The sequence below is a fragment of the Corvus moneduloides genome, chromosome 9, assembly GCF_009650955.1.
Source record: "Corvus moneduloides isolate bCorMon1 chromosome 9, bCorMon1.pri, whole genome shotgun sequence".
Taxonomy (NCBI): Eukaryota; Metazoa; Chordata; class Aves; order Passeriformes; family Corvidae; genus Corvus; species Corvus moneduloides.
In genome coordinates, this window is record NC_045484.1 from 4,495,990 (window position 1) to 4,508,177 (window position 12,188).

At 46.3% G+C, this 12,188-nt stretch overlaps 2 protein-coding genes across 5 annotated transcripts in view; one reads left to right on the forward strand and one right to left on the reverse strand.

The window, feature by feature from the left end:
- Window positions 1-5,182, forward strand: part of EDEM3 (ER degradation enhancing alpha-mannosidase like protein 3) — a 25,767-nt gene extending 20,585 nt beyond the window's left edge. For 2 of the 4 annotated variants that reach the window (XM_032117817.1, XM_032117820.1), the window contains 3 exons: window positions 38-223; window positions 1,033-1,080; window positions 1,706-5,182. In XM_032117817.1, coding sequence (XP_031973708.1) covers window positions 38-223; window positions 1,033-1,080; window positions 1,706-2,115 — 644 coding nt within the window. In that variant the 3' untranslated portion in view covers window positions 2,116-5,182. The remainder of the gene's footprint in view (window positions 1-37; window positions 224-1,032; window positions 1,081-1,705) is intronic. The other 2 variants (XM_032117818.1, XM_032117819.1) reach the window with 2 other exon arrangements.
- The window catches only part of C9H1orf21 (chromosome 9 C1orf21 homolog), a 115,017-nt gene continuing 107,758 nt past the window's right edge, over window positions 4,930-12,188 (reverse strand). Inside the window, exon 6 of the mRNA XM_032117842.1 lies at window positions 4,930-8,309. Coding sequence (XP_031973733.1) covers window positions 8,184-8,309 — 126 coding nt within the window. The 3' untranslated portion in view covers window positions 4,930-8,183. The remainder of the gene's footprint in view (window positions 8,310-12,188) is intronic.

Genomic DNA, 12,188 nt, shown 5'->3' on the forward strand with positions numbered 1-12,188 from the left:
CGGGAAGTTTGCCCTTCCTCTGGTGTGCTCTGCCTAGATGACAATGAGGGCAGCAGCAGTGACACAGCCCCTCTCTTCCAAATGGCCGGGGATGGCAAGAACACAGATGACATCACCATTCCCATGCTCTTCCTCTTCAACAAGGAAGGGAACATCATCCTGGATGCCATCCGGGAGTATGAGGCTGTGGAGGTGCTTCTTTCTGATAAAGCAAAAGACAGAGGTAAGGTTAGACGTGATTTATTATAAATCCAGCTCTCGTCTGTGCTGTGGCACAATGGAAAATGGTCAGGAATGATTTGCACTGCTGCCCAGAGGTGCCATGGTTTTCTGTTTGACACTGGAGTTAGTTTTTTATTAAGAAAGCCATTATCTAAGAGATACCATTATCTACTCCCCCCACAAGGTGACATCCAGAAATGCTGTTCCTAAGTTAAATGTCACTTTGGCTAATGAGAAAATCCAGCCTTTAGGATTCCTTTTGAATCCTTTTTGTTACCAGCTGCTTTGAAGTAGCATAAGGAACAGTGTGTTTCCAGTGCCCTACATTGTGAACGCCTCTCCCTCACCAAGCTCCCCAGTGACATTCCTGGGACACACAAGGAGACAGATAAGTGCTAGAACTATTTTGTCTATCTAAGGAGAAGTGGTTATCATGAGAAATAAGGCTGCCGACCTCAGATGTTTTGTGGGTGTTCTTGTATAATGCAAGAAAATTGCAAGCTAATACATTCCCAGTTGAAATGCTGAATGTGGCAGAAAATTCCAGATTTTCCTCTTGTAAGCTTCCCCTGTAGCACTGCTGTGTCCAAGCAGAATAGGTAAGAACAAGTATCTCTAGAAAATCAGCCTATTTGCAAAGGGGATATGCCAAAATCTCATCTTGTTTCTTCCTACTTACAAATCCCTCCTGTTTATAACTGTGCTTAAGTGCTCTGACAAAATGCTAAATACAAGATAGCTCTGCCTTTGAGAGTTTGTAATCCATATCTGCTTCTTCCCCCCTCCTCGTGCTTCCGTTTGGAATCCCAGCAACAATCTTTAAAGGTAAAATGATTCCAAACTACATTATTGATAGCAGTAAGTATCCCATGTCAACAGTGGCATGTGCAGTTAAATTCCCTAGAAATTCTGAAATATCAGTGTCCTGCTTATAGCCATAAATATCAAACCCAGAGAAATCTGCATGACTAAATTGGGCAGCTGTTGGGAGCTAAGCTGGGACGTGGGAGACATGTGTTACTTGCTTTGAATGGGGAGGCTCTGGCTTTGGCTCTCTCAAATGCACAGTTCAGTAAACTTAGGAAACTCTGTCCAATTTTGACTTGCTCTGATGTGGGATCCTGGTGGATCTGGGAGTGCTTTAAAATCCAGCATTAAAGTTCAGTGCACGCAGTGGCTATTTGCTTAAGGCTGAAGAAGGGTAACTGGCACTGACCCACAAGTCACTCCTGAAGTTTGAGGAACCAAAACGGGCCCTACTTCATTGTTTGCCCTCACTTAAAATGTGTTTAAAAGTCTTCCCTCCTATCCCTCTGTAAAATATATTCCCTAGTACCATTAAATTTTCATATCACTGGTAAGTCTGCACTTCCTTGAAGAAATAAGGCCAAGGGAAGTGACCTTGATTTTGGAATACATAATAAAATGCTGCATTCCTGTGGTTGTTTTAGTTTTTATTTTCTTTTTTCCTTCCCTCTCAAAGACTTGGAAATGGAGAATATGGACCAGAAATCATCTGAAAATGATTCACACAAACCAAATTCCGAGGAAGCTCCTTCAGAATCTCAGGATGCTGGAGCAGTCAGTGAGGAGCCTGATGGAGGAGGAGAGAGCTCTGCTGTTGGTGACCCTGATCCTTTGTCTCCTGCCAGCACAGACAGTGCCAGTGTTCCCAGGGCTGATGAGGATCCCCACAGCCCTGGACCTGCAGAGGCCAGTGCTCCGGAGCCAGCATGTACACCAGAGGACAGCCAGCCTCAGGAACAAAACACCCAGACAGAGTCCAATTCCAAAGCTCACTGGGATAGTAAAGTCCAGCCTATGGAATCCATATTAGCAGACTGGAATGAAGATATAGAAGCATTTGAAATGATGGAAAAGGATGAGCTATGACTTGTAATAATAACTTATTTGTTAATAAACAAATGGAGACCTCTTTGGGTAGAAGTGAGGCCCTGATATCCGAGAAAACATATTCAGTATTGGGATGAGCAACCAGGTGTCACCTGGAAAACACCTTAGAATTCCAGCACATGCTCTTTGTATGTTTTAATTTTTCTTGTTTAAAAATGGGAACGTGCAATCAAAGCATTTGTGTGGCCCTGTGGCTGGTGCTGTGCCCCCAGGTAGGGACAAGCCTGAATCGTGCCTTCCAGGCTCCAGGGGGACTCCTGGGGCTCTGGGAAGCAGTTGAGCAAGGTGGGGTGACAGACCACGGAATGGTTCTTGGTGGGGCACCCACCCCTCCCCAGCTGAAAGCCTTCCTTACAGCAGCAGGGGAATTGTTTCCAGGTGCTTGCACAACTGGAAGCAGTCTGGTTTTGTCTGACATATCACAGTGCAGCTCATCACTCCTGGCACCCCTTACCACGAGGAACCACACGGGGACCTGGGAGTTACCCTCCTGCTCCGCTTCCAGCTGGAGGAATTGTACAAACCAAAGGCAAGCTGTGACAGGTCCTGTCAGGAAGGCTGGGCCAGCCATGGGGCCACCAGGAACAGGTGTGGGAATGTCCTGCTGGAGGCTGAGGGGAAGCAGACAAGGCAGGTGTTGAGTCCCAGGTGTTTCCCTCGGCCTCTCAGGTGGAAAAACTCCAATCTGCCCCAAGATATGAAAGTCTCTGAAAGGACACGGATCCATCAGCTGTAACAAAACCTTTTTCTGCAAGTTTGACTTCCAACAGCTTGACTCCATTGTTCTTTTTATATGCAACTTGTGTATGTGGTGTTTCAGGCAGGGAGGGCAGTGCCTGTTGGGTCAATTGAATGTTCAGAGTCCAGGGGTGTTATTCCAGGCTCTGGAGTTTGTTACAGGTGAGTCCTAATTTTTTATCCCCATTACATTTAAGTAAAAATGGGGAAGTTTAAACAACAGAGGCATTTTGACTGTGTCCAGAGAAACTGCCAAAAACTAATTAACTTGATTTATATAAACTGCTTTTAGTGAATTGTGGTTCAAAAAATTGTTTTATATTAAAGACTAATTGAACACTGCCTATATGCTGCACCAGGCTAAAAATGAAGGTTTATATTCATCATTGCAATGGAGTAAATAAACAGGAAGCCCCACTCTGGACTGCACCTTTGATTTAGCTGGTGAAATTACATGTGCTGAATATGCAACTGTTAAGTAGCACAGCCATACTCTGTATTTATACTCTGTACAGTGAGCAGAGCAATCCCAGGAAATGTTGGATCCATGTACTCAGCCACACTTGCTTTCAAAAGTCTCAGAATGCACAGGCACCTTTTGAGAGCATGGCAGTCCATCCAAACACCATCCAGAACTTTAAGTCACCAGGGTAGGAAGGAGTTTGAGGAGGAATAGTGAATAAGTGTCCTTTGAAAGAAATTAGCTTTTAAATGGAGTTGTCATTCCTTTGCACAAATAACTGTCTGGAGGTTTGGACTTGAAGCAGCTGGGGGGTTTCATTTGGGAATGTTTTTATTTATGGGTTTTGTTACATGAGTTTCTTCATAGAAAGCATTTGACCGTGGGAGCCTTGTAAGTGTCCTTGGAGCCCTGGGAGCACCAGGACATGGCCAAGTGCAGGATCAAACCATCAGGTACAGATCAAACGTTTTCACTCAGAGAATTCCGTTGATCTGTCAGTGCTCAGTGCCACAAAAGGAGTATCTTTGTTCCCATGCTCTTTGACATGGACATCATCTTCCTTCTTGGTAGCTCTTTTGGTGGAAATAGAGTTATTTTTATATCCTAGAGGCTTCTGGTCATTACTCTCTCAATATAGCAGCTAAGGGTTTTCTTTTTTTTACTTGCAGATTTAGGTGTAGACATCAAATTTTATTAAAAGGTTAACTTTCTCTGCCATCACCAGCTCATTTTTAGTAACTGCTTTCTCTACACCTGTTAGTAGAGCAACAGGCATTACCTTTTCAGGGATTTCCAGGGATCCCAGAACTCCATATGGATTTAGGGCAGCATTTTGGTGGTGGCCTACCTCAGATAATTGTTGCCTCCTTCCTTCTGGGGTGGTTTTTGTTTCATTTAGTTCTCCTTCACTTTTGAAACCATCACAAGAGCCATAGCTTTGTTTACAGAACTGAATCAGGCAAGGCTGACCTTTTGGGAAAGAGGATTAAATTGGGGGGACAGTTTTATTCAGGTTATTTTCACTCTATTTCCTTATGAGGACATAGGCTTTAGTTTAACCTGTTCATATCATTCTGGAAAGAATTCAGTTTTCTGTTACTGTCATCTTAAAAAGCAGAAAGAATGTATTCATCGAAAAGAAAAACCCTTTTGGAAAGGTTTTTCTTCCCAAATGTTTCTAAGTCTGCTCCCTGCATATGGAATATTGCTTGTAGATCATTAATCAGGAATCACCCTTTGTGTATAGCATTGTACATTTCCTTGTATGGTATTGAACACTGAAGAATTCAGGAATCACAGCTGCAACTAGCACTTATTCCATGCCATATAATTCAGCCAATTAATTTCTCATTTGATCTTAGAGGAATCTTCTTAATTGTTTACATTTATTGTTTCTTAATGAAGTTTGAGAATGAGCCCAGCTCTGGTTCTCCTCCTCCTGCCAGCGTCCCTGAGTAGGCACCAATGAGTGTGTGTTGAGAGGTGAAAAACAGGACATCTTATGCAACAGGCATCAGTCAGAACATAGAAAACAAACCATTCTGTGAATGAAAATTGTATGTTCAGATTTTATAAGATTTTTGGTTTGTTGCTTTTTTTTTTTTTTTTTAGCCAGACCAATTTACAGCCGTATATTTTCTTATGGAAGATGTCAAATACCAGGTGCTGTAACACTGTTGTTGGGTTTTACTCGCTGGTGATAAGTGTACACAATATTTCTAGGGGCAACTATGTACTGTGATGTAAAAGTCTGGGCTAAAATGTACATAATCCGTGTACAGAATTGTGTACTTGATTATAACTGCTGATTGTAAAGATTTAATAAAATGTAAATATTCTGGTCAAGCTGTGCTGAACTGATGCTCATTTCTGCATTGCTCTTGGCTGTCATTTTCAGCAAGGCAGTCACCAATCCTTCACTGGCAGCTTTGGTGAGGGGATGGAGCAGATTCACAGCTGCCACCCTGGAGAAGCCTGGAATTTTTACCGGGAGATTGGCTGAACCCAGAGGTATTGTAATAACCAAAACACCACTTTTTCAGTCTAGAATTGAAACTGGACAGGCTCTCAGCAACCAGATCTCATTGGACTATTTCAACCTCTCTTCTCTATGACTCAGACGTTACTATTTTATTATTAACATTTATTTTTAAAATCCAGAATCCAGACCTGTGGTGCTGTATTTCCCCACTCCTTTTCTTACTAAATTGTCTGCCTTTTCCACATTGTCCCCCCTTCCCTGCCCCTAGTCCTGGCTGCTCCCTCTGGTTCTCCCTATTGGTTCCAGTACCCCAACTCTGCCCATGTACCGTCCCTGCAATCTGAGAAAACCCCTGGCTCCCTGCCCACGTGGTCTCTCTGGGGACCGGCTGGTCATCATGTGAATAAAAGTTCCTCTGTGGTCGCCATGCAGGGACCCTTCTGCCTCCTTTACCATCACCGTGTTGCGGAGCCCAGCTGGCCGGAGCAGGAGCGCGGGGCCGCCCCAAAGGGCTACGGGAAGCGGGACAGCTGCTCTCCCCAAGCAGCCCCACTGCGCGCTCTGGGAAGCTTGCAGCTTGCTGAACCAACGCAGGAAACCAAGCACCGCAACACAGACCCTCAAAAGTTCATTTTGACTGCTGAACCTGTTTAATTTAGAATGAAAAAGCCAGGTCTCACTTGGGCCTGATGAGGTGAGTCTTGGAGGGGCATATCCCTTATCCTTCCTCTGTTACGAGCTCTCCTCCACCACCTCTATTCCTATCAGTTTTTCCTCTATGGAAGTTAGGATTAGGAAAATTAGGATTAAGATGCAGGAGCCCTAAATTCAAGTCCTCGTTCAAGTGCTGAGCAGTGTTTATGAAGTAGAAACCCTTGTCAGCCTTGCTAGGGAAGTGCTAAATTTCTTCAGCCTACTCTTCCTTATGTTCTGGGAACATCAGGACTTAGGGACTGGAGTATTTTGGAGCAAAGGCCCTTTCTGCCTCCTTCGAGGCAGAACACTCTGCAAGTGTCCTGCACCTAGTTCAGGGGTCATCAGAGGTGCTGCCTGTACAGGCAGAGGGATGTGATTGCTTCAAAGGCAAAGACAAAACAGAATTGACAGCCAGGGTGGGCCCTGCCCCTCCGTGTATTTCTTTTATAACAAGAAATCAGGACAATTGAGGTGTTTATTTCTGGGTCTGAACAGGTTCCTGACACTCCCACTCCCCTGGGATGCTCCTTGCATGGATGGATGCCTGAAGGACAAGGGAGGCATGGTGGCACCAGGTCCTCACCCCTCCTATTAAAACCATTTATTAACTTACGCCAGTGGTTGTATTGAGGGCCTGTTACTCATTTGTCACATTTCCATTTTCCATGCAGGTCACCCGAAGGACTTGAGCTGCTCTGACCAAAATTCAGCCTCAGCTGCTGCTCATGCCATCAGCCACATCGGCCCAAAGCTGCTGTGGCAGGAGTTCCATTTTCTCCCAAAGCACTCCATGAATAGATGACGTTAATAAACATTTCCAGCTGGAATGGAGCCTATAAAACACTGTTTACCTGGGGAAGTTCACCCAGGCTGTTAATCCCCAGCACGGGCAAATTCATCTTTCCTAATCCTTTGGTAGAGAGTGCAGTGTGATGCCAGGGCACCAGGGCTGGGACCCCTGCAGAGGCATTTTAGCCAAAATTGTTCCACAAAGCCTGTGTGGTACTCACTGGTACCCAGAGGTACCAGTTTTTGGGGAGCAGTGGGGCCACCCTGGGATGTCTCAGATGCCCCACTGGCTGCCACTCCAAGACAGACCTGAAGGCAGCAGTGCAGGGCAGAGAATGAGAAGCAATCCAGAAAACCAGATTCATCCTTAAAAAACCCAACCCAAACTGTACCCCAGTGTTTCTCTGCCCTTCACCCGGGACTGCCACCGGTCGGGAACACTGGGCTGGGAAGGAGCCCGCAGATTTTGGGCTCAGGCCTTGGCCCAGGGAATGCTCAGGGGTTCAGGAAGGGACACGGAGCAGCAACGTGGGTGAGAAAAAGGATGAACTGAATTTGATGCATTTCAGGATTTCCGTATGGACCTCTTCTCCTGGCAGGCAGGCTGATGGTTTGAGGTGTGCTTGAGGCTCCCCTCCGCAGCAAAAAGCCATTTCCTCATCATCCTCTGGCCCAATGCTCCTTGTGATTGAAGAAAATGAGCAAAGAACGCTTAGAAAGCCTAAAGGGGGAAAAATCCAGGCAAAAGATGCACAGGTGAGGACAGAAAAGGCATCTCCGCCCGTGCTGGCTCTCCGGCGCTTTTATGTAACAGAGCACGTGGCTCTGCACGTTCCTTGTGGGGCTGGACACGGGTTCTCTGAGTGCCAGGCTGGAGCATCTCCCTCAAATGATGTCAATCTTCACTGCACTGGCATTACAGCATCATAAAAAATTACAGAGCTGCTATTTTGGGTAGCAGCTCACTCCGAGTCAGTGAATAAATGCAGCTCCATATGACTCACTCCAGGGGATTATTAATAGACACAAAAGCAGAATGCCAAAACCCCGGGAATATGCTCCATTCCCACACGCTTTCTAGCTTCCCGCAGCAACTGCTTCTTTAGAACTTTTTGTCTCAAATTTTAATTTTTTTAATATACATATATATATATTTAAAGAATTAAATATATGAATTTTCCATTGAACTCACACCTCGAAGGCTTTAGGGGGGACGTTCGGCAAGGATGAAGGATGGTTGCTACCAGGCTCCATCTGGGATGGCAGAGCAGCAGGGACAAGAAAGGGAGTCATTCCAAGAGGGAAGAATCATAGGCTGCTCTTTTTGCTGCCATGGGTGTCTGTGAGGCTGGTGTTTGAGTTGGTTTTTATGAAGGAGGTTCACAGTCCCACATGTGTTGATGATGAAGATGATGATCCTGAAGAGGATGATGATGGCGACTCTCCCATCTTCAGACTCAAAGTGAGCATTTCCCTGGATGTCATGGCTAGATGTGTGCGGCTAAACTGAAAGAAAATGGTTTTTTTTTTGAAAAGCAAAGACATGAACATCTTTGAGTTCTACCAACTTTCACATCTTGCAGTCCCCTTAGCTGGGGCTGCTTTCCCTTTGCCACAACAGCACAGTAACAATAACAGGAATTTCACTCAGTGCTTACCCAACGTTTTGGATGTCAGATCCCTGCAACAACAAAGCAAGTAAGGTGCCTCTCCAAAGCCATCCCTGCATTTCCTATCTCCTCTTCCCCAAACACCTACAGAGTTAAATTAAACAGAGAGGGATTTCAGCCTGAAAAAGGAGAGTTGCCCAGCAGTACCAGGACCCAAAGCAGTGTCTTCCAGTGTTCAACTCTCCCAAAAGCATCTTCCATGAAGCCACATTGGCAGGAAGTGCCATAAATCTGTGCTTTCTCAGTGAACACCCTAAAAATTGCCTGTACCACACAGTGACCTTGGCTGAGGTCAAAGCTTTTGATTTTCCAGAGTGCAAGTGCCGTTACTTCCCCCCTGGGCTGGAGCTGCCCCAGATAGGTAAAAGCTTCTTTGGCACAGGGGATGTTGCTCAGATTCCCCAACACCCCACAAAGGATCTGAGTCAGGGCACTGGTTTTATAGTCATGGAATCCCAGAATGGTTTGGTTGGGAAGGGACCTTAAAAATCATCTTGTTCCACCCCTCCTGCCTTGGACAGGGACACCTTCCACTATCCCAAGTTGCTCCAAGCCCTGTCCAGCCTGGCCTTGGACACTTCCAGGGATCCAGGGGCAGCCACAGCTTCTCTGGGCACCCTGTGGCAGTGCCCCACCACCACAGTGGAACTGGAAACCACCCTTTTTGTGCAAAGCCTGTATGACATTTGCTCTTTGACAGTCACACACATCACCCACCCCTTCCTATCCTGAAGGTCTGGTGTGTCAGCCAGGCTGATCTGGAGTTGAGTCATTGCCAACTCCAAAATGGAAGTGACAGAAGATTACTGTTTTACAGACCCGGTAAAACCGAAATAGCTGGGAACAGAATATTTGTCTCCAGGCCGATTCTCGTGTGATGACAGCGATGTCTTTGGAGTTCAAACACGTCTCCCTGGTGCTTCATCGACCCCTTTGCTCCTGCCTTATCATCCAGAGTTTAAATACCTGTTGTGCTCTGGGGCCAGTCATCAGCCTGGGTGTTCTTACAGCAACAAAGAGGAACACTGCAAGAAATCCTGGGATGCTGCTGATCTCTCCCCTACAGCCGTGGCAGCACCGGGCACCATCCAGCTGCTGAGGTCAGAACCCACCCGAATGCACACAGGGACGATGGAATGAGGGCATTCCTGGGATGGAGATCTCCCCTCTTGTTAAAGCACTGCTGCTCCTGCTGTGCACAAGGGCAGGGAGAGGTCAGTGAGGCAGCCTGGAGCTGTGTGGCCCATCCATGGCCACAAAGGGCTTGTGGCAGGGGAGGACACAGAGATGGTTCTGCTGGATCCTGGCAGGGAGACCTAATTCAAAAGAACCAAACCTCTCACTGAATGCAAAGGAGGAAACTAATGTTAATTGGGGGATGGAAGGGGCTGGGAGGGGGCACAGGTGAAGTGGAACTCCCAGTAATTAAACATGAGATACAACATGGCCCAATGCTGGGCCTGGGGTGGGCAGCAGCTCCCCAGTACCCCTCCAAATGCTTGGGGCAGGCTCCGAGGAAGAAAATCAGCACCACTCAAAGGGCTCTGGACAAAGGAGAAAGCACTTCAATGGAAGAAGGTTGACTGCAAAACCTCTTCACCACAATTTTCTCCAAGATCCCAGAATATGATGTGGAGTTTGGGAAATACTGCATCAGCCTCCTCAAGAGAAGTTTGGGCCTCAAATAACTTCCCTGGCACTTCGAGAGGAACCATGAAATCCCATTTACAGCCAAGCACAGTGTACCAGATAGGAGCAGTTTTCCTCCTCTTCCCACCTTCCTCCTTTCCACGCCACTGAATGCATTTGAGCTGAGCAAAGCAATGGGGAGGTAGGCTCCAAGGAGAGATGCATTTTCAGCCAGAGTAATCTGCTTATATTATTACAGGCCCTCATCTGCCACATATGTTCAGACTTTTAACAAAATCTCCCAGGATTTTGCAAAGGTGGAAGAACTACAGCAGGTTCCAAACCTCCTGCACACCCTGGTGCCTCCCAGCCAGCAGCACAACAGCCGACCCAGGCTGACACAAATATTGCCATCTACAGGTCCAGCAGGAGGCTGTAATTCATCCAGAAGTCTAAAGCACCTGCTGCTGGTTGGAATACGACCACAGGTAAGATGGGAATTGCTTTTCCTCGCTCACAAAACGTCCACAGAAGCGCAGGTCTCTAGTGCCATCAGCAGCAGCAAGGAAAACATGAAATAAAAGAATTATTAAAACTAAGAGAAGGCTGAAAGAAAGACCATGATGTGTCAGTGTTTGTGTGGGGACATTTACACACATTTACACCTGGACAAGGAAATGTTTCAGAAGAACAGACCCAACCCCAGCACTTCTGCACTACTGTGAGAGCTTTCCAAAGCACTTTGCAGAGAAGGGTTTGCGGGATCAAGCCCCAGGACTCTTTATTAATCAAAGTATTTTAAATAATTGAAATGTGCAGTCTCTCGACTCTCCCAAGCGTAGTTACCTGCTTGAGAACTGGCATAAATTATGGAAAAAATCGTATCCAGGAGCAGAGAGACATCACCTTGAAGAATTCATCACAAACCCAACGGCTCCATAGCACTGAGAGATGCCACAGCCCCAGGAAGGGCGATGTGATGGGAGGCAGAGAAACTTCATCTCCAGGGAGGTCAGGATACTTGAGAAGGGCTGCCTGCCCAATGCAGCTGCTCAAATGAGTGAGGATTTAGGGAAATCAGAGCTGGCTGGTGGTTTTTGACCATTAATAGGATAAAGCTGAACATGCCATAAAGGAGCCTGACATGGAGCTTTTATAGGGGAAGCTGCTGAAGCTCTGGAGTTGTCTGAATCCTGGGATACAGCAACCACTGGGCTCAGACTGAGGCTGCCAGGGGACCAGGGACCTGTGGAGCCCAGAGATAGCTTCTGCCTTCAGGAAAGAAGTTGATTTCTCACAGCTGCTGCTTGGAAAGCTGCTCCTTCTGGATGGGCTCACACCCAACCCTGCAGGAATATGAGCAACTCCCAGGTCTGTCCCCACTGCCTCATCCCCTGCCCAACAGCCAAAGGTAAATCCAGTGCAGGGATGGCAGCAGGAGGGAGCTGGGGGTTTCTGGACATATTCCAGGTATGGCACAGTAGTGATGGGGAATGAAATCTTCTGATGTGGACTGTCCAGCCCAATCAGAGCGAACATTGAGGGAAACCTCTTTAGTCAAGAAATTCAGCAGCAACTTACAGATTTGCAGAGGTCACAGGTGATCTTTGAGGGACTTAGATTCTTTAACGGGATGTGATTTTCAGAAAGCCCAGTGAAAAATGGCCAATATTTGCGTGGAGTGCCCCACTCAAGTGTCAGCCACATCCTAAGAGATGCTGTTAATGCAACCTCAGTCTGGTCCACACCCATCCCACAAATGAAATCAACACAAGGACAGCAAACTACACTGACAAAGCTTCTTCACAGGATGCAGTGCAAACCCTGCCCTCATATGGCATCAAAGCTGGAAGAAATATCTGCAGAGGTAACAATCTTCTTTGAAATAATAAATACAAAAGCTGTATTTTTTTCCTTTTTTTTTTTTTAACTCATGACAGCATTTGTTAAAAATATTACATCTGCTTTTGAGAAGGTAATATCCTCTCCATTTAATATGGAAAAATAAACTCTACAGGACACCCAACAGATCCCCCCAGTTGGCACAGAGCTGCTTTAAGAGATCAGATGCACGGGACACATCAAG